The 22,914-nt window shown below is 42.0% G+C and overlaps 1 protein-coding gene across 7 annotated transcripts in view; it reads right to left on the bottom strand.

Annotated features, from left to right (window-relative positions):
* DOCK10 (dedicator of cytokinesis 10) overlaps window positions 1-22,914 on the bottom strand; it is a gene marked incomplete at its 5' end in the record, with an annotated part of 165,167 nt that overhangs the window by 116,819 nt on the left and 25,434 nt on the right. For 5 of the 7 annotated variants that reach the window (XM_082319276.1, XM_082319270.1, XM_082319275.1 and 2 more), the window contains one exon: window positions 19,245-19,409. The exons of the other annotated variants lie outside the window; for them this stretch is intronic. In XM_082319276.1, coding sequence (XP_082175402.1) covers window positions 19,245-19,409 — 165 coding nt within the window. Of the gene's footprint in view, window positions 1-19,244; window positions 19,410-22,914 lie in introns of those variants that run through there. 7 annotated transcript variants of the gene reach the window in all.

Here is a 22,914-nt window from a genome sequence, read left to right as displayed (position 1 = left end):
AAGATGAACTTAGGTTCAAGTTTCCAGCTGGTCCTTATCCATTTTACTCCACTGAGTATCTTTTGTCCAAAGGATTTTCATTCCTAATATTATTAAACCTCATTTATTTCCATATCTCTGACAGCCAGTCTTCAGACTCAATGCTAAAAGGCACTGAGCATTATATTTTCTCAACACCAAGGCATTAAAAGGTTGAAGTAATGAAATAACAAATAAGCTACAGCATTCACACAGAGATATAAACAGAAATAATAGTCAACAACTGCAAATAAAGATTCCACTTTCTTAGATCTGTTTTGAATGCAAATCCCTCTACACTTGTAATAGGGAATAACATCAACAGTCAAATGCCTAATAATGCTTTGTCCTGTAGCAGAATTACTAAGCAAACGTGATTAGCATCAGTGTGACTGTAAAAGATTTCCTAATTTTTCCTCAAAGACTTCTCTACCTCTTCGATTAAAGATATCAGGTACTTTAAGATGATCATAAAATTGCTTATGTTAACATGAATAAAGCTCCTGTGCTGCTTTTAAATTCAGAACTATTATGTATAAGGTGAGAAGTATTATCTATACCTCTGGTTATCCCAAGAAAAGAGCTGTCTGGTCACAGGAGATCCACAAGCCTTGGTTTACATTTGTGAACTGCTGTATCCGATTCATACAGTCAAAATACGGATGTTGAAGCACTTAAAAAAATGATAAAATATGTAAGGTAGTCAATTCAGTGTTTAATTGCCCTCTGCCCTGCTGTCTTTGCTGAACATTTTCATCTGTTCCCAACATTTTGAAGAAACTTATTAATATCTAAATAGGAAAAATAATAACAGTTGATACCTCTACTCCTGTTAAGAAACAGCTATGCATTCCCCTTGCTTCAGAGCCACTAGCATTCAGTTTTCTGATAGGGGTCACAAGTTCTTTAATAACTTTTTAATTCTCTTTTCCTACATTTCTTCTAGAGCCTCTGTCCAACTTAATTTATTTCCCTCTTAAATATATTCATTATCATGCTTCACTGACTTCAGTTTGAATCTATGATATACAGCAATATGTAAAACTGTATTGCTGGACAAAACTAATCCACTGCTACAGTATGTCATGTAATCACTGGAAAATGAATTTCACTACTGCTTTGCTAGGAGCCATACAAAGATACAAAAATTCAGTCCCTGAAGTATATATCTTCAACTAACATAAAAGATATTTCAAAACAGGCTAAATATTTGAGTTGCTGTGTAGCAAATACTGAGTTCACCACACTGTCCTTCTACAATAATATAATGTACCAACTCCCACCAAGAAGGATCGAGAAATAAAGCTTCAGTTAGCCACGCTAGCATTTTTTTTTTCCAAATGTAGAGAGCAGAAAAAAACCCCAAAATTACATGCAAAGATTGAATTCATAGCGAGTTTCAGGGAATGAATGCTTCCCTTCAGCTCAGGACTTCTGTCTAGGAGCAATGCTGACATGTACAGAGTGTAAGTCAAAAACATAGTCTTGACATATGCCCATGTATATATAAATAATTGCACATCCATGGTCATTATGCACCAAATTCTGACTCAGGCCTTTTGTGTAACAGATTCGAGAAAGATAGTTTAATTAACAAGTAAGAAAACTCCTTTTGCTGGAACAAGCTGCATCAACTGTGTATTGTGCCTCTTCTGAAGTTAAATTCTGAAATGAAAGACAAACCTCTCATAACAAAACTTGCTTCACTTATAAACTAAGACCACTGTGATGACAGTGACACTATCATTCAGGCAGTCTCTGCAGCGTAGACCAGTACTGAGAAATTTGGCTGACAAACTTAATGCTTCACCGCTTGGCAGAGTACAGTACAGATAAGGTATCTGCACACCTCCCTTGAATGGCTTGTGGCGTTTCCAGCACGTTAGAGTTCTTGGTAGAACCACAGCAATAAAGTCGTTGAAGAAAAACCAAAGGATGCCAGCCATACCCAACACCCAGCCTTTGGAGCAGAAACCGAAACAATTCTGTACTGTGAGACCATGATGTTAGCACATGGCCAGCCAGCAGCTATCAGCTCAGGTATCGGTGAGAAGGAGAAAAAATATGGTACCCCGGAGAGGGTCACAAAGGGCTCCCTATTTTTTTTTTTTAGTTTTTACATTTTAAGATTTAAAAAAAAAAAAAACAAAACAGAACAAAACTTACTCCACATAGCCTTCCAGCCTTCTGTATCCCATATTATGGATGTAGGGTGCAGAAATCACAAAACTTGGAGACTTTGCTAGCATACTCAACTACTGAAACCAATAACAAAGAGATTAACGCAGTTGTTATCCCACAACATGCAGGCAGTGACAGTAGACAAGCTATATTAATACACACTGATGCTGCTTTTCATCTATTCCTCACCTGGTCTTCGATTTCAATCCTTCAGCAAGCCCACCATCACTGTCTGTCACACCCCGAACAGTGCAGCAGGGCAATGCTGCCAAAAGGCAGTTATGCATTTGGACAAAGCAAGCTGCATCAGATACAATTTTGGTCAGAGTGCTTGCTAGGAAACTGACTGCAGTGAGTGGCAACACACTGCATGTGTTTTCAGATATGACTGCCAAAAATCTACTAATGGGACTGTGAGACTAAAATTGAGGTGACAATGACTGGACACCACACGTTCAGCTCATCTGCATCTTCCAGGCACTGGGAACAGCACGTGCTCTGTAGTGGTTTGTGAATGCACGTAAAAACCGCACTTCCTAAAAGCTTCGTGTTAGCCAGGTAAAGCAGATTACTACACTGGGACCAGAAACAGATAGGTGTTTTTCATTAGCACCTACCAAAGAAGACAGAAAGCCCTAGTGACCTCCACCCCAATCCCTTTGTCAAAGACTGAACATTCCCTCCCTGTCCCCTCAACGCGTCCGTGTGTCGTCCCCCCCCCCCCCCCCCCCAAGAAGAGACTGTCTTTTGGAATTAAATGCTCATCATTGATCCATGCTTTGAAAATGTCTTAAAAAAAAAAGGGGGGGGGGGGAATACAAAACCAAAACAATTTAAACAGAAAGGTAAAACAATTTCGTTAGGAAAAACTACATATGAAGCAACCTTTTGCAAAGTCACTCTGGTATTGAATGAACTGGAAGCAAATGACATTGTTTTTAGAAATATGACTCCACCTATGGTCTAACAAGTTAAGCTGAAACATCAACCTTCGCATATAAACACTCCATAAAGTCATTAGAATAGCTGATGCTTGCATTCTGCCTACACATCCATACAGCTAGCTCTGACCAGGCAAAGGGCTGGGAACCCATCACAGGTAGAACAACATCAGCACACAAGGTGAGCTCTCCAAGGCGGGGGGACAGTGTCCCTGCATAAATACCCATGAAAAGAAGCCCCTTATATTTGTCAGAGCTCTGCTAACAGATCTTTCCAGACAGCAGTCCCCGACATCAGTGACTCCACCTACGTCAATACATTTCTTTTCTTCCTAGCCTGACAGTGCGCTGATCCCAGCCATTCCCTCCTCTGTGCCTTCACCTTCACTTCATGCCCCAGATATCAGTGCACTCATGCAGAACAAATCTGTGAGAGGCTGCTGTGTGAAAGGCTAAAACCCACCCTCTGGTTGAACCGGTGGCGCCAGGAGCCGTCCACAGGCCGCACTTGCCAGTTTCTGTGTGCTGCCAGAGCCGATCAGATTCATCTGTGGCTGAAAGCATCCCCCGGGGGGTGCGAGGAGAAGGCCTTGGGGAGGGCCGTTTGGCAGCTCCCAGCCTGATCTCACCCACAGCACCCAAGGGCCCTTACAGCACATGTATTTCATCACCTCAAAATGGTCTTGTCAGCACTCACAAGAGCTTGCTGATAATGTCCATGCTCCAAAAGCCACTTACTACCCCTTTGCTGATTTTACAGCTCCTAAAGAATGTCTTGCTGTTCTCCCGTTTGGGAAGCTGAGCCGGCAGCAGTCCCTCCCTCTCCCACAGCCAGGGAACACCGCTCCCTGTGCACACACCTTGCCACTCTCTCCTTGCCACAGCAATGTTTATACCAGCTAACCCTCCAAGAAAATACTCGAAACAGCCGCATCATTTCAGCAGATTTCCAAGCTGGAAACCCACCTGCACCTGGCACGAATATAATATATTCTCTTGCCACTCAATGGAGACCTGTTGATGCAACTCCAAAGGCCTCCAGCTACGGCCACACAGTATCACTTACAGAAAACCAGTATCGTGGATCTCATGGTTGCAGCCGTTCCTCATCCACCCTTTCAGCCCTCTGGAGATAGCAGCCACTTGGGGAGCAAGAAGAGAAGGGGTACTGTGCCGTGGTGCTACCAGCTGGTCCTCTGCAAGTGTGACAGTCCCTGTTGCACAGCGGAGCCGCAGACTTGCATACAGCACAGCTGAGCTCATTATCCATGGGCTTTTGTTCTGGGTATCTTTGCACAGGTTGGATAGAAATAGGGCTATACTTATTGTCTTTAGCAAACAAAATGCTGCTTCTTACATCAGCAATCAGGTTGGAAGAATAAACTTTCCATTAGCAGTGTTGTCCTGCTGATGTGTACAGAAACAAAATATGCAATTACTTTAACTTCTTCTTTAGCTTGATCCATTGGGAAATTTCAAACAAACATTACCCTTTTGTTTTCATCTACTTGGACTGGAGTCAGCCCTTGATAACAAAACACATAGTGATGAAGGGCCATAAAAGGCGATTAAATAATTTAATCATCTAAATTTACTATCTCCAGACATGTCGATGCGGCTGTGATTTTGGCTTCCGCTGCATGCTTTTCTGATTGCAGTTCTAATACTTGTTATTCATGTCTGTACTACGTTGCAGAGATGATTTTTCTTTTTCTTTACCAAGAAAAGCTCAGCTCAGACAACATATGGCTTATAAAGAGAATCCGCATTTTCACCCAATTTTCCAGCTGGAATAACTGAAGCAAAAGGAAGTCAGGCAACTCATTTATTTACTCAAGGTCACAATCAACATCTACAATGCCATAATATTGATACAAAATACCCTGGGATCATCTTCATTGTTTTTTCTAAGTACTAAAATATACTCCTTTCCATATGTATGCAAGCTGACTGTACAACCATTACTGTGTTTGATATCACATACTTCTAACATATATTCAATGTTACAAACTCCTGTACGTTCTCTTCTAGCACCTGTGGGTACCTTAAGCAATTAAGAAAGCAACTCCATATAATAATTCACCATCTGGATCCTATAATTGAAAGCTAAATAACAGCATATTGGAAGGGAGGAAAAGCACACAAATTTCAAAAGCAGATAAGCAAGATAATTTTCTTATTTCAGAAAAAAAAGGAGTGAAATATAAAACCCTGCAAGTCAGATTTACATTAGTTAAGTTTGGTATGTGGAAAAGAGAGAAAGACAACTTGCATCCTTTTGATATTCCCCTTCCCTTACTATCTCTTGGAACACAGAAGGCCAAACACTGTAGTCTAATAGATAGTGTCAACGCTTGATATAGTATTTCTCACTCTGACATAACTTTCTGTACACCCAGAGAATTGTGTCACTTTTCCAGGCTTTGTTTGTGATTTCTTAATTAAAACCTGCTAATCCTAATTGAGACTTGTAACAAATGTGCAATCTCCAGTACTACCAAAATAAGAAGGTAAAAAACTCTAGGAAAATACCAAAGTGGTAGTCATTCAGATCCCAGAATGAGCCCTACAGTTTGTGAAAGCCTGTGTAAAGTTATTGAAACTAAATATAACCCAAACCTCTGCGAAAAAAGAAATATAATACAATGCATCAAGTTCTACTCCTTCAGTTATCCCATCCTCAGAGCAAGGAACACCCAGTGGACTGCTGCAGGTCCTGATGCACAGGCAAGGTACAACACGGCCGACTCACACACAGGCCCATGCACAGGGACCATAACCCACAACGAAGGCAAAATAATTCACAGAGGCAGAGGCAATCAAGCTGACATACTTGCATGTGTAAGAGACAAGACAATGTCAAGTACAATACTATTTCAGTAGCAAGTAAAGTACCAAATGTTCACCTGGATGCCACGCTAAATTCCAGTTTATGTAAGCATGGTCATACCAGGTAGGATGAAAGTTCATTTAACCCCAATTTCTGCACCTGTGAGAATCTACAGATGTGTAGGTAAAAGTACAGAAAACAGTCCATATAATAGTATTTCTCCTGAATACTCTTCCAGTTTCCACTAGTGCAGGTTCCCAGCCTGAAATGGCATCTACATATTTACTAGTTCTCAAAAACTTCTCTCTCCTGAATTCTTCCAGGCATTCTTCAAACCTCTGCAGACACTATGGATGCTAAACATTTTGTGGCAGGGAAATCCAGTGTTAATATTCATTCTGTGATTTTTTTTTTTTTCCCCCCTCCAAACTTGCCCCCCATTAGTTTTATTTGATGATCCCTACTTCTCTTGTTGAGAGCAGAAACTGCAAGCAAAGTCTACATGTCTCTGACCATTATTATGACTTCCATCGTATCCCCTCAAAGTTATTTTTCAGGCCAGTCCAGGTCCAGTCTTTGTCTACATACGTAGTCATGGACTAACTTTGCTGATCCTCCTCACCCATCTCTGTGATTTTCCAATTCCAGCAAGTCTGTTCCGAATTGTGAGAGGTATTAAAGCCCTCCCAAGAAGCTGCTATGGAACTCTGCTATCCAAGGATAGATCAAAAAGCAAAATTTATTTATGATTTCTCAGTGAGCTGGAAAGCAGGACCAAAACTATGTCATTCTTAACACAGTAAAGCTGCTCTAAGCTTCCAGATCCCAGCCTCTGCAAGGCAGAGAGCTGAATCATAGTCATTCCTCTTCCTTCACCTTCTCCGGATGATTTTCTCCCATGGGATAAGTGTAAGCCAGTATTCCTGCCCTTGTGTTTCTCTCCACTCCCATGTCTTGCTCTTTGTATTCAACATGCAAAGACAAGCCCTTGCACCTTCACTCCTGCCGTATCATCAAACGTGAACTGGTCATTGGCAACCTGACTCTGTACCAAGAGTTTTTTTTTAATTTGGAAATTCTGTTTGGTTTTTTTTTTTTTAATTTGGAAATTCTGGGAAGTCCAGAAAATTCCCTCTTACTGTAGAAATAGCTGGAACATCCTGACTCTTATTTCTATTAAGCACCACTTCAGCTGTATACAGAAGAATTGGTCAGGAAATCAGAAGCTAAGAGGTTAACTTCTGATTTCCTACAAACACACGCTACAGCCAGGCATAAACAAGTGCCAGAAAAGGATGTGGATGGGAAATAAAGCAGAATTTGCTGCAGTTCCTCCTCACTCAGCTCCTTGTTCTGCCTGAAACACTGAAGACACAGCTGACTCAAGGAGCAAATCCTTTTGTGAAAATATTTCCAAGAAATACAGTTGTCTCTTGAATGCATTTTACAAAAAGCAATGTTTAGCCACCAATTCAGATTCTTTTTGCATGCTCATGTAACTTAAAATTGCCTTTGATTTCGTTTAAAAAAAGGAAAATTGGCAAGCACTTAGTAGTGCAAAAGCTTTTGGCAGCTTAAAAATACTGTGTAAAGAAACTTCTCAGCGGGAGCTGGTACAAACTTTTATGTCAACTCATCTCTCAAACATTTCACTTGCGCAGGTCCTTTTTGGTGCACTGTTCAAGAACTGGCTTTTTTTATATAGTGAAAACATTTTAGAATTACATTTTATTAACCAATATTTACAGTTTCATTAGATTCGGAGAAGTAAGGCAAAAACATATTGGTACAATTCCAGGCTTGGATTCACTTTTATCTTTTATGTAAAAAAAAAAACAGAATTAAGCACGCGTTAGTAAACATTTTATTACTTCCAAATAGTTCTTCAGTTCAAACTGTGTTCATGAATTTCCTCTATATTTCCAGACGTTCTGCTATAATATTTTGTATTTACTCAAGTGTTTGAGGAACGAGCATGCTATCTGTCAGAGCTGCTCGGTCGGCAGGTTTCTGAACAAAAGCAGGTGATGGATGCACAAACACCCCAATCACGAGTCCTTCCCCAACTGACTCCCCAACTTTGCTACGTTGTCAGCAGACACAAGTCAGGTGCTACAAGGCGCCAATGGCCATTACAAAGAGTCAGATGCATCATGAACAACAAAATATATTGTATATCTTCAATACTGGAAAATGTATTCATTAAAAGCCTGCACAGAAACAGTAAATGTTTCCTACTGGATCTACCAGATTCAAGGCTAGGATTACTTTCCCTGTATCTTCCACACATCTGCTGCTCACATTCATCTGAAGGCTGTGTTATGGAGCACATGTCTAACACCTGGGAGCAGACAGCACACGAGGGACTTGGCCTCTTTCGTAACCAGCCAGTTAAAAGATAAAAGGAGACCCAACTGCAAGGTTCTAAGGCCAAAGAAACTGGACATTCCTGGCAACAAACAAGCTTTTAGATAACTGCTTAGATCACTGCACCTCCTAAAGGCCTCTGCCCTTGCTTAAAACCAAAGAGCTAAGGGTGCTCGATAGCCAGAGGAACTCAAGCACAGCAAAAGCCAAAACAGAGTCACAGCCTGAATAAGCAAATTCAGGCACAAGCGCCAGCTGGCGGGTGGAGAGACCGAACAGGCAGCTGGATGCTCTGTGCCTGGTTGCTTTTTCTAGGGAGCTCTAGGGAGATGAGAAAAGGCTCCTCAAGCATGTGGGAGAACGGGTTAAAGACAGGGAAAGAGCTAAGGCACTGCAAAGAAAGAAGTGCAGATCAGCTGTGTGAACACTTTTTAGTCTTTACCTTCAAGCCACAAGTATCCAAAAGTGAGAAAAAACAGGCCTAATTCCAAGCTCCATTTCCCCCAAGAACTTGTCCTCCTCTGTAATCCCATTAAGATCAGATCTCCTATAGAGATAGCTGCAATGCATGTTTACACATGATTTACTAATGGAAGAAACATCACAAAAAGGACAGTGGAGCATCTGGTTCTAGGAATCTACATTTCACTAATTAATCTCTTTACTGTTAAGGCTTACCCTCTGAAAGAGCTAATTTTAGCACATAAGTTACAACCTGCGGAAAACATCAAAGTAACACCAAGTCCTTATTGGAACACCAAAGAAAGTTAGGAGTGATTGGTGACATGATGTGCAACTCCCACCATCCTAGTTTCATAGCTAACCACTGATTGATCCAGCAAGGTTGCACACATTTTCCACTCTAACTTCATGATTTCTTTTTTTGGAGAGAAACATGCAAGCAGCGCAGAATTACACTTCTGATCCATTTTACTGCATTAAGTCAAAAACCTATTCTGCTGGACATATAACTGAGAACTGAATTTGGCCGTCTCATCTTCAAGCAAGTATCAATACTAATGAAAAGAAAATGAGTACAGCAGTTGACAGATGAGAAGTGAGGAAAAACAAACACCAAAGGCATGAAGTGTTCAATGCAATTGGTTCCATACACTGTATTCAGAGTGATCCCTGAGGCAGAAAGAAGTCTGACAAACATTACAATGGCTATTTTTCATCGAAAACCACACACACAGAATCTATTATGTTTTAAGCTAACCACAAATTGGCAATAATTATTAACAGACTGCAATTTCAGAAGATATTGCACAGAAATTCTTTCTGTTTAGACAGAACATAACATTTTGTTCTGAACAGGCACCAAATTAACAGGATGAAAAAGTACATTTTTTTATAATATGTATTTATTTACAGAGTTCCCCGAGTTTAAAATAAGAGTCCTAGCAAAAGTGAAATAATTAAGCCCCAGAAAAATGAAGGAATCCGTTTCTTTCTGACTGGAAATGTGAGCACGTATGTACAGCTACCACACCTCAGCGGAGGAGATCACGGTCCATGGTCTGAGCCAGCTTCGGCTGGTCTAGATGTGGAATAGCGCCCTGCGATGATGTCAGACCCTTGCCACCCAAAACATCCTGAAGTATTCATGTGACATGCTTTTTGTTCTCCACCATGGTATTCCTCACTCCAGTCACTAATTCAAGCTGGAAGCCTTAATTATTCAAGGAAGGCATTCAAAAGCTAAAAGACCAGGAACTGTTTCTGTATTTCCTAGACACTCCATCTTCCTTAGCTCCAAACGCTCAGAAGACACCGTGCCTGTTTCTGTATTCTTGAAACAACAGTGCTGCAGTGAACAAGAGTTCAGTTACTTGAGTACTTTGGCAGAGAATTAATTTCTTGTTTCACTCACGAAAGCAGAGCTGCCAGTTAGTACTAGCTGACAGGTTCAAATATGCTGAAATGCTGCTTAGCCTTAGAAATGAAATCCTGTCTTTTGCCTTCACAAACCTTTCTTTGGTTAAGGGAACATCAAAACCATTTGCCTGTGTTTGTGCAGTTCCTCTCAAGTCACAGGAGGTATTGCAACCTGGAACTAGTCTGTATTCACCCACACACTGGCAGTCATTATCTAATAGTCATGAAGTGGTGATGCCTTCCGTCAAAACCTTGTATGATTCAGGAAATGTAATCTAGAAGTCAGAATCTCTTGAGAGTTTTTAGAAATCAGGTGGCAACCCCCTTGGGATGCAGAGATCACCAATGGGTGATGTGTAAATGTGTAAAACCACACTGGGTTTTACAGCACACAGTAATCACACTTCAGTTTACACCGTAGACGTACTCACAGTATCTACTCCTCAATTTATCTTTCTGCTGCAGCTGATGGTGGAATGGTTCAGCAGCTGCCATTAAGTGAAATGACTCCTGTTGCACGGTGCCATGTTACCCTGCTTTGCTGGCCAGAGGTTGCTGGAGAGGCTGCTGCACAACAAAGACTTTCCACATGCACTGAAACCAAATGGTTCTGATAGATGGAAGAGTATGAAGCGTGGAGATAAAGGCTCAGAGATGTTTCTCTTCATCTCTCATGAGCAACGAAACTTCGCATAAGGCTTTTGTCTGAAACGTGCTGAACTGGAATTCTGATTTATTTAAATTGGGTTTAGACCAAGTGTATTAAGATTACTGTTGTAGAGAAGAAACTTCATGGAAGTGAGGAATATCAGGAACAGTTCTGTCACACTCCATTCAGATTTCCAGTTCACCCAGGAAGGGAAAGGATTGCATTTATCCTGAAGTCAAAGCAGAAGACGGTTTTCCACTTTGGGAAGGAAGGGGTGGAAGAAGGGCAAGGGAGGAGGGATTAACATTGGTAGGAAGAAGTATACTCACCGTGAAGCAAAAACAAAGCTTTTGACGAGAACAAGGAGTGAGGAAAAAGCAGTATCAGAATATCTTGATGTGTCAACATAGAGTAGTGGTGGCTTGCCCTCAAAAATCAAGTCTTACCAAAGTTTAACAGCAGTGTGCCTAATTAATTTCAGATGAGAAGAAATGGCATTTTCCACTTGGCTTCTCTCTTTCTCATCACTGAACTCCTCCTCTCTTACACACCATCTTTGCCTCTACAGCTCTCCCTCTCCCAGCAGCTTTTACTTTGGCAGTACTTTCGGTTGGCCGTTTTTTCTCGGAGGGCCCCGGTTTCTTTATGGCTCCCTTCCTCACTCAGCATACCTCTCACAGGGCATAGCTGTTTCCAAGCTAAATCAATATCCCCGTGCTTGCAGCCAAAAGCCTGAAATGGACTGTAGGCTCAGCTACATGCATTTAAATCCGGATCAGCTCTACTTGGAGGATTCTGTACCTACAACAGCATGAAAAATAAAGCCCAGCCTGGCTCTCGGTACTGCAGCCAGCAGTGAGTTAATGCCAGTGAGAGGCAAGGGCTGAGGACTGGAACTGATACCATTTTCTGAAAGCATGAGTTTAATTTACCATTCCTTTGTACACTTCTTGAACCAGCTGCAGCTCACCATACTCAGCAGAAGAGAACCAGTCTACCAGAGCCTGGGCCAAGGATAGTGCATACGCATTAAGGCAAGCGCTGCCGCCACCACACTGCTGCTCACCCTCCCAGCCTGAGGCTCTCCAGCTGCCGTGTGTGGCGCAGATCAGTGCTCCAGCTGTGGATGCCCGCAGGCACACGCTCGATGGTAATGCAGTGCAAACACCTCAGCCATGCTGGGGGCGTGCATGAAGCATTGCAGGTGGATTTCTGCATCCTTCTGGCTCATACGCGCTGCCTGCGCTGCGTCAACCTGTCCCCGGTGAGCTGTGGACAGTGGTACCGCTAATGGGAGACGTGTTCCTGTAATGGAGCTTGAGCAGCATGCGATGACATTGCTTCTCAGCCAAGATATGGTAGCAGGCAGTATCGCTGCTTCCAGTCCATTTCTGTAGATATTAACTGTCCACCTAACCTACCCATACAGCCTGGTCACTATAGTGCCAGGAGCAGTCATGCACTCCATTACCAAAACCTCACTGTGGGAGGCAAAAGACCAAATTATTTGAACTAAGTTATGAGTCTGGAACTATGTGTGCAGCCCAAGATGCACATAAAAAGACCCAGAGAATGTCTCTGAAAACAGACCTAAAGGCTGCTGGTCACAAATACGTGTATATATATAAAAAAAATGTTTTATATTTCTGTCCAACACTACACTGTCTATCAACAGCATGAAACAAAATATCTCTACTAAATTCTGTGTTTTCAAACAAGAAATGCATTTCAAAGCATTTTCTTGATGTTTCCAGAACTTCAAAGATACTATTGTGGTTATTTTAGATAGTTCATCCTGTACCTAGCACTTGGCATTTAAACCTATGTTCACCTCTTTATTGTTACCCAGAGTTTATCTTTTCCTTATAATTTATTCAAGTATTTAATATTGTGATAAATACAGGAAAGCAGACAAACATAAATGGAAGATCTGTACTCATGGCTGATTTGGTGTATGAGGGCACCGCACCATGTAAATAGCTTAGGGTTCTACAACCATAACTCACCCAGGTCTAAAATCCCAGACCAGTCAGATCATGGGGATTTTTTTTCTTAACTCTCCTACCTTCCTCTGTAGGATTGGAATACTTGGACAAAGAAAGCACGGAGGAGGATCCAAAGAGCAAAACGGTCAAGGGAAACATGGAAAGCTGCCATTTGCTACAGCCCATCAGCGCTAGAGCCAAGCAGAACTGCAGACAGAGCATCGCAGACAAAACTGCGACAAATCAAGCATGTGTGTGCATACATTTGTTTATAAATGTGCTTATTACACAAAGCAGTGTGGCTGCAGATGGCCAAAGCCTGAGAAACCTGAAGTGGATCTGATTTTTCTTGTGTGTGTTTGTTTCTCTCTTTGCCTTCTTGGCTTTAATCAAATTACTTTGCCTTTCTATAGGTCAATTTTCTTCTCTCCCAAGAAGCATTTTGAACATGCATCTTAAATTGTGATTTTTGTCACAGGCATAAAATCACAAAGCCTTCCCAAAGCACTCCCAAGGGCTGCTACTTACAGGGACTTTTCTGTGCCCCTTTAATTTATATCCTACTCTTTCAGGTATGCATTGCTTACAAATAAATAGCTTGTTTCTCGTTAAAAAAAAAAAAAAAAAAATTTCCTCTTATGTAGGAGGATGTTTTCATCACTTTACTCTTCTGAGTCCACACTCTTCATAAGTTGTCATTCATAATGATTTCATTCCACATACTGACATACTACACACATTGCTGCAACACTAATAAGAAGTGAAAGCAATATAAAATGTTGTTGCTCAGAGTACTAAAGTCAGATGGAGAAGATTTGCTCAGTGGAAAAAGGCTGTTTTTAATGCCATCTCTTTTTCAACCCTATGCGTACTTTAAACGCTACTGCAACACTCTGAAGTATGAAAACAGATCCACATCTTGGGCTCATTCTCCTCTGTATTTAAGAAACTATACCCAGAGCCATAGCTGCTGCCTGAACTGGTAAAAGCCAAAACCAAACCAAACGTCTTTCAGCACAGAAGAACAAACACTGCTCTGAAGAAAAGAGATGGACACTGCTCCTCCTACGCTGCTCTGCTGGTGACGGTGCCGAGCCCCGCTGACCCCTCTGGAGCGCACACACCGACGGGAAGAGGCTGGCAACCGTTCCGCCGTTACCAGCAGGGCTGTTGAGCATTAGGCACAGAAGGCAAAGAAGTCACAAAGGTAACAACAGCAGTTCCAAAAATGGCTCTGAATTAGAACTGCATTTTGTGCATCACTTACTACTTTTCCTCTTTACAGTCTAATGTTATTAATTTATTCAAACATAGGCCTGTTTCTGTTCCTGCTGAGGTCAAGTACCGAAGTGGAAGTTGATTAAGGTCAAATAAAGCTACATATGTTTATTGTTGCTTAAAAATGTATTACACATTGAAGCTTCTGACTTGAGCTAAAAGATATGAATATTTTGAGTATTTCTTTTGAACTTCATAGCCCTGGGTAGTCTGGCTTTCCAAGGACAATCCCTCCTCCAAGACATCAGAGGAAGAGAACACCCTTCTCTTCCCAGAGTTCAGCCTCATGCCGACCTCCAAAAGCCGCTGCAAGTCCTCCCCATTCGGGTACACACAGACACATTCCCACCTACAAAAACAGTATGTCATGAGTCAGACATCTTGCAATTCTTAGAGCTGCCATCTATTAATAGAACTTATGCATATGGTACGAATTTTCAGTAGGTAAATACATACAAATGAAGAAATGAGTGCACCAAATTATTTCAACTAGAAACATAAAATTAACACAGATTGTGCAACAAAACTTAAGGAACACAATTCTGGAGGCAAACTTTAGTATTAGATGAGGAAAAATTCTCAAAGCCATGCTTTTATTGTTTCTACTGCTTTTAGAAGACTAACATTCCATTTACAAATTAAGTGACCTGAGAAGCAACTCGGGCAGCGCCCCAGCCCCGCCTGTACGCCAGAGCACAGCAGCCATCCTGCATCGGTGCAACAGGGGAGGTTCTCTTACTTCTTCTGTAACTGGAAAGAATAGAGAAAAATCTCTGCAACCTGTCTCTTTTCAGAGATTAAAAACTGAATAAATAGAGTACTATTGTCATGTTGCTGTTGCTGTGTTCAAGCTAACACGCCAGTTCAAGTTACGGTATTTTATTCAAAATGCAAAACATTTTACCACGTTTTTGTTTAGCTAGTTACCAAGGGCCGGTGGGGTGGTGGTGGAGAGGAGGATCATATCCTCAAATATCACGCTTTGCTTTCTCTTCCACACAAATCTCAGCTGCCACAATTCATCATAAATCACATGAAAAAACAAAGAATGACCTACTAGATAAAGCTCAGCTTCTTTTCAAGTCACAAGTTCCAAATGCAAAGCATCATCCTAAATGTTAGTGCCCCCACTCCAAACACCAAACAATTCCACATAACCCATGTACTACATTTTCTTCCTTCAGGCATCTTCCTCTTCTCCTTTTGCTTGCAGAAACAGCACATACAGTCATTTGCATTCACTCTACATAGGTTTTTAATATCTCAAACCTCACCATCTCATGGACCTATTTTGAAACCCAGCTCTTACAGACATACTCTTAAAGGTACAGAAAACAATAAGATGGTCTATTAAACGCAGACTTACTGAACACATTGATTCAACTTGTACATCTCGTTAAGACATTGTTTGGATACTTATTTTGCATGTCTCCAGCAACTCCCAGGATTGCGTCCAAGAGAAGATGACACACAACAGTCATTGACAAAGAACTTCCAGTTTTGTCTTTCTGACATCTCTCCCTGCTCTGTGGATCCAGCCAAGATCTAAACCTGATTATTAATCTGTCTTGCCCAAGGATAAAAGCAGATTTCTAAACTAACAAACTGAAGAGGAAAAAAAATTTCTGTGAATAAAGACATCAATCCTCACTTTCTGCAAGGACTAGAATGCTAGAAATACCTGCTGTGATGCCTAAAGGTTTCACACAGCGATTAGTAGGTGGCCATTAAGCAATAGCTGGAGGCTGTACTCAGGCCTTCTCCCTTTCTTTTCTTGTGGAGTGTACTCACAGCATCTCCCCCTAGGAATGTCACTGGCAAAGGCACAATTCCTAGAAGAATATCCTACAAAGATGTTCCCCTTCAGGGATTAACAAAGTAAAATGGGGCACATCTATAGAGCCGTATACTTACTGGAAGTATTTTAGGGTAGACTGCTGTTCTGTCTGTCCCAGGATTGCTTTCTGTATCAAGGCAACACTGAGATTTTACTTTTGCTTCACATAGGACAGGCAAACTTGCAAGAACAAGCAACAGAGCCTGGGGACTTAAAAAAGCCATTCAAAATGGCGGCACAGTTTCTCTCTTGAAATCAATACCAAATACTAACACTCTCAGTAGGGTGCACATAACCAGTGGCACACAAGTTACGAAGCGGAGAACCGTTTCATCTGAAGGCACAAAAAGATAAAATGCCAGACCTTCAGCTGACAGAAGCCCACAGCCTCTGGCGGTCGCACCAAGGCACATCAGTATATTTCAGATATTCTGCATTTGGGGATTTCCTTGCCCCTCTTCTTTGGGCACCCCAATCACTCACTGCCTTCAGACATGAAAACTCTGTGATCTTGTTAGGATCAGTTTACCTCCTGGCATCTGCACAATGTGCATAATGACACTGTGAACTAAACACTCTTTTGCTTGTCTACGTAGTTGTCTCCACTGTATTATCCAGACATAAACTTCAGTGATCTACAACAGACCAAGGGGAAAAAACATAATCTGTTAGGACCATAACACATGTTTTATTAAGATCCAGTAGCCTCCAGCCCTCTTTATCATGCTGCTCTTTCAAGTAACATGAATTCTGGTGGAAACAGGACCATGCATTTCTGCCACAAAAGCGCTCTGAAGCAGCACTTTCTTCTCATCTCGCCAGGTCTCCACATCATTACTAAGCCTAACTGCAAAGCTCAATGGCAAATTATTTTAGATAGTTACATAATTAATTGTTTCTAAACAAAAAGGCACAGTTAATACACATCCAGATGAGAAAGAAAGATGTGCAAGGGAAGTCCATTTTCCCAAGTCGTCCCCTGCCCAGTAGCATTCCTCCGAAGCGCCGGCCTGCACCTACACCAGCTTCATGACAGGGCTGAACTGCTCATCCTCCTCTTCTCAAAGGGACTGAGGGGCAGAAAACGATCCCACAGATCTCCTGGGGAAGGGAAGCCTTTTGACGTGACAAACACCAGTGCGTTAACTGCTGCTGTAGAAAACATAAAGCCTCCATCACTACGATGACTGGATGTGTTTGAGACCAGGAGGTGGTTCCTGAAAATGCACATCCAGCAGCAGGTAACAGACTGTCCGACCAGTGTGCCTCTCCTTTGGGTATCCCCAGCTCTGCAGGGTGGTGGACAGCTTCCACAGCTCCCTCCACACTGCGGTAAAGCCTCACTTCTCCGAGAGCGCAGTGACCTTTGCCATTGCTCTCGGAGCCCTGCTCTCTCAGGATTTACCACACAAAGAACTGCAACTCAAGCTGCTGATAACAGCATCTGGGTATGGGGAGATTAGTATGTTGTTTGCTGCCATAACACCCAAAACTACCTTTTTCTTCCAAGGACTGAAGCAAGCTGCACAGATCACAGAATCATAGAATAATTAAGGTTGGAAAGGACCTCTGAGATCATCAAGTCCAACCGTTAACCTAACTGCCTGGTCCACCTCTAAACCATGTCCCTAAGCACCACATCCACACGTTTTTTGAATACTTCCAGGGACCGTGATTGCACCACTTCCTTGGGCAGTCTGTTCCAGTGCCTAACCACTCTCTCCGTGGAGAAATTTTTCCTAATATCTAATCTAAATCTCCCCTGGAACAACTTGAGCCCATTTCCTCTCATCCTATCACTTGTTACTTGGGAGAAGAGACCGACACACCTCACTGATACATACTTGGACATGCTGCAGTTTCTTCCAGACCCTTCTCACTTCATTATGCTTGGAATTACTACCAGGAAGGAGACAGTTATTTGTTTAAATGCCGTTGAGGTTGTTTATTTAACCATTAAGTGGATAAAAAGTAAAAAAAAGTTTATTTTGTAGATACTGGATTTTAAAGCAAAAGAAGCTTAAACATCAGCTTCAAGTTGATGAAATCCATCCCCTTCCTCCTTATGACCATTAGCCTCCCCTGTGCACTGGATAATACCCTGAGCTGGTACATAAAGCACCACTTGGATTGGGTCCTAGCTACAATAGTTGCCATGACTGCACCACACACCTCTCTATGGGCAGCAATGCTCTATTCAAACCACTTCTAGATCTCATGACAGCTATTAAATTCTCCAATTACAACTTACAACTAAGTTACTGCCCTGTGTGACAGTGGGGTATCAGGGGGATGCACTCTGGACTTCGTCATAACACACTTCATGTAAAAAAAAAAAAAAAAAAAAAATCTCTACCACTCCAATGATATACACGAGTGCACTGACAAACTGGCAAAAATACTATTTGCAGTGTCTTGGTAATATTTTTATCAAGTGAGAGCCACGCAGTACCAAATCATTGCCACCTCAGACCCAAACCACTCCAGGGTTCTGGAAACACTCACCATACATGTATCTGGCAAGGAAGAGCAGTAACTAAGCAGTGAGTGTGTTCCACATACTGAGACAGTGATTTATAATGAGGAACAACCCTGTGACTTACTCCTAATAAACCTATGGTGCTTATTATATTTCCACCACAAAATAAAAATAATGCAATTTAATTCAGAAAGAAAATGACTCTCAAAGACCAAGAGCCTTTTGAGCCCCCCTTCACGAAAGAACGGAGGCAACTCACTAAACCGGAAAGCGGTGATCCAGCAAACATTTTACTGCTGCAAACAGTTTGCAGCAAAGATATATGGGAGTTTATTTGCATGTAACTGATATAAATTCCAACTGCATCCTAGGTGAAAGTAAAGCTTTTTTGGTTTGTTTTGTTTGTCTTTTGGGTTTGTTTTTGTTTTTATGATGAACAGACTTAGTAAACATTTCCTAAACTGTCTGCTGTTTGGAATTCCAACTCTGAAATAAAACATAACCACACTACTGGCTCCAGTGCTGCCTATCTCGCAAACAGCAACAAAACCCACCAACAATTCAGTAACAGAACATTTACTTTACAGAGAGCTTATGTGTAGCTCACAGTTTCACCTATAAAGTAACATTTCAGCTCTGTTTGACAACAGAGACAGCAAATCTACCAGCAAGCTAACCTACAGTGACAAAGAGCCTGTCAATGCTCTTTCTCTACGAATACATATTACAGGAAAAAAAACCCACGTAACATCTGTAATAATAATTCTGCCACCTCTCCCTGCCAATTAAAGTATACCGTACCATTATGATGAGAGTCCTGGGTCTGCTCATTTCATCATCGCTATCCAGCGGCAGAATTTCATGTGACAACTCCTCTCGTCGTCGTCGCCTGCAGATATGTGGACAGTTCCTCTGTACCACAGAACGAAAGGCTTGGAGCAGAACAATGCTGGCAGCACAACCCATATCTGCATCCTGAAGCCTACAAAATAACTTCTATGTTTATGCTATGTTTGAAAAACAGTGGCTCCTTGTCCCTGAAAACAGCCTACAGTGCAGCTGCAGCCAGCTCGCTCTCCAATCGCTTCCTTGAGCTCTGATCATCTGATCACAACCAAATAGCTTGGATGCAGATAGAGGAAAGATTTGATCCACTGAAACTGAAACATACGCAATATTACGATGCTTTTTTCTCTCTCCCTCCCTTTCTGCTTCTGAATTCACATGAGAAAATGTGCTCCCTCTCTTGTACAATCAGCCGCCTCCTCTGATTCCAGTTTCATGGAACTGAAAGTATTAAAATTCCTAGTTCAAAAGAGCCAGCTGTTCATGAAACACACACACACACACACAGAGGCATCCACAACAACTGGCAGGATCAGTTTAAATACCTTTTTAAAAGAGTCATATGTAGCAAAATAGCAAACATCTGGAAAGTTATTAGCTCTCATTATCAGCACTGCTGTTTTTAAAATACTTTGCCTTAGGGTGTTTTGCCACAGCAAGAGAGACATATTTAAGCTCACTGAGGGATTTGGGCTGTAATCTTTTCACTTCTTGCGATTTTCTGAAGCACAGCAAGCTCATTTGAGTTGTAAATGTAACAAGTGGTAAAAAAAAATGTAGAAATCTGGACCGCTTCATCCAGTTCATGCTAAAATAGCCGTGGCTCAATGAGAAACAGCAGTGTGCAGCTCTGAAACGCTTTTCAATAGTGTAGTTGTTGTGTGTTCCCACACATGCATGCCTTCTGCAGAGTAATACATTTTTTACATCTACATAGGAGGCTTGTGTTGAGAAGGGTCTCTGCTGACAGGGTCTCACACTAAACCAAACACCGATGACCTTCCAAGAAGGGTAAGAGGAAAGTGTTTTAGTGTTTTATCAATCGGGATCCAGGCAGGGAGAAGCAGCTTCTGACAAGTCATTCAAAAAGCAGGCAGGGATGCTTAACAACCACATGACTGACCTGGAAACACAGCAAGCGCTAATGGTAGAGAGTGTAAGATAATAGCACTTGAGAGGAAGTTAGCACTAAAAATATCTACAGAAAATGGATTTCTCTTACACATTAGGAAAACTAAGAATTTCCAATAGGGTTTCCAGAGAAGCTGCTTTTAAGCTAATATGTATAACTTTATTATATGTGCACCCAAAACCGAATTTACCTGGCATCGAAAGGCTTTGCTTTCTAATGAAGGCCATGAGAGTTTTGTCATCAGTTCCCACGGGGGCATAAGCAACCTTATAATGTCTGTTAATGAGATCTTTGTAAATAATACTCCTCCTCACAATCTCAATCAGGAATTGCCCTGAAAACATTCCGTGGAAATACTTTCTTCTGGGCTTGATTAGGGTTTAATTGCTCAGCGATCTGGCAAAAGACATCATCATTTTAATGAAAGCATTTGCCAGAAGAGCTAAAGCCTTTAAATTTGTCCTTTAGAAGCAGCAAACTCATCGCCATTATTTGCCTTTGTTTCTTTAGAGTAAGCTGCTTTGAGTGCATAGGGAAAATAGTTAGCAGCACTGGCAGGCACTGCACAAACTCACCCACAGCTCTGCCAATGCACCTACCCGGCTCTTCCCCCTTGGATCGCACCGGGCACAGACTTCACACGCTTACGTGACGTGCCTGTCTATCCACCGGCATACACTACCGAGGGGGCCTCGTACCATGCTTATTAGTTTGACTTTTCTAATGCGATTACAAGAGCGCAGTGGCGCAGCTGGGTAATTTCTGCACCAAATCAGCAATCCTGCCTGCTGTTGCTACTATTGTTTACGTTTTCATCAGTCCCCTGCCTGCTCCAGAACTGCGACTGACACCTCGGCCACACAAAAGATGCACTTGGCAGCTGGGAGACCTACGTTCCTACTCTAATTCCAGCAGCAGCAATACAGGCCTGGATTACGTCTGTTGCTGGCTGTTATGGCAACTGCTCTGCTACCTTGGGGGCTGCTAACGCATCTCCTGTCTGTCTGTACAGCATCTTCTTTTATTCACCAGTGTTCAGCTGGAAGAGCTGGCAGGGATTTTTATGAAATTGGTTTCCATAGCACAGCCCAACACTGTCACACATGTGTGAGTGCGTGCATGCATACATGGAATGGCACCCTAGGGCTTGACCCAAAGCTTCGCTTTGCTCTCAGTGAAGAACCCCATTCATTTCAGTGGTCTTTGGATCAAACTATTCTCTGCCAGTGTCCCCAGTGACTTCATTACAATTATTTGTGGATTAAGCTATTATTAGATACAAGTAGGAATGACATAATCTTGGCACTTCATCTCTTACAGGAGAAAAAAAATGACACTTGGTCCAAAACCAAGTAAACTAACCAGCCAAAGCCAGCTAAAAGTGGCCTCCAGGCCTTGATCAAAATTTGAGAACTGAAAAAACAGCTAATGCACAGGGGAAAAGAAACCACTAAAGAGCTAAAAAAACCCTTCTGTTCTAAGGAAATCTCACAGAAGCATGAACTATCACTGGAAAGGAAACCTCCCAGCCCACTAAAAAAGCCTGGACACACACACAGTACCAATAGCTTTGCTTTTCAAATGTAGGGGGTCTCATTAGCATACATTATGCTTATACACCAACTATCAACAATGTTAGTTACTCCTACAGTGCAGCATCAAGCACTATTTTGTGTTAATTAGCACTTCAATCCAGAAGCTGAATTCAGTGAAACACCCTGAGAAGCAAAATACTCCTTTGTGCAAGTAACTCCTTAAATCCCCATTATGAAGACTTTGGCAACAATGCTGGGCTAAGGAATATCTGCACTGGAAGCCATCCGCTGCCCACTCTCACTCCATTTTTAACCACAACTTGTTTCAGCTGTGCTAAGTAGCCATGTAACACCAGCATGATGGTTTACAGGAACAAGCTGGAAAGCAGACCACTAAAGGTACCCTAAAGAAAAAAAAAAAAAAATTAAAAAAAATGGAAGAGGCAAGACAGTTGTTTTAACCCAGATGACTTCAGTGACCCAGTCCTTGGCCCTCCAAGGGCTGGGTCTGTGCAGCAGCAAAGCTGTGCAAGAGCAGAAGTGGGTCACACTTGCCATGTGTCCTGGTTTTGGCTGGGATAGAGTTAATTTTCTTCCTAGTAGCTGGTATAGTGCTGTGTTTTAGATTTAGGATGAGAATAATGTTGATAACACACTGATGTTTTAGTTGTTGCTAAGTAGTGCTTACACCAGTCAAGGACTTTTCAGCTTCCCATGCTCTGCCCGGTGCACAAGAAGCTGGGAGGGGGCACAGCCAGGACAGCTGACCCAGGCTGGCCACGGGGCTATGCCGTACCGTATGGCGTCATGCTCAGCATATAAACTGGGCCGGAGGCCAGCAAATGCTGCTCGGGGACGGGCTGGGCATCGGTCAGCAGCTGGTGAGCAACTGCATCATGCATTGCTTGCTTTGTATATTCTTTATTATACTTCATTTTATTTCAATTATTAAACTGTT

This window comes from Platalea leucorodia (genome assembly GCF_965183815.1).
Source record: "Platalea leucorodia genome assembly, chromosome: 8".
NCBI lineage: Eukaryota > Metazoa > Chordata > Aves > Pelecaniformes > Threskiornithidae > Platalea > Platalea leucorodia.
The sequence above is the reverse complement of the archived record's forward strand: the minus strand, read 5'-3'. Positions and strand labels throughout refer to the sequence as shown.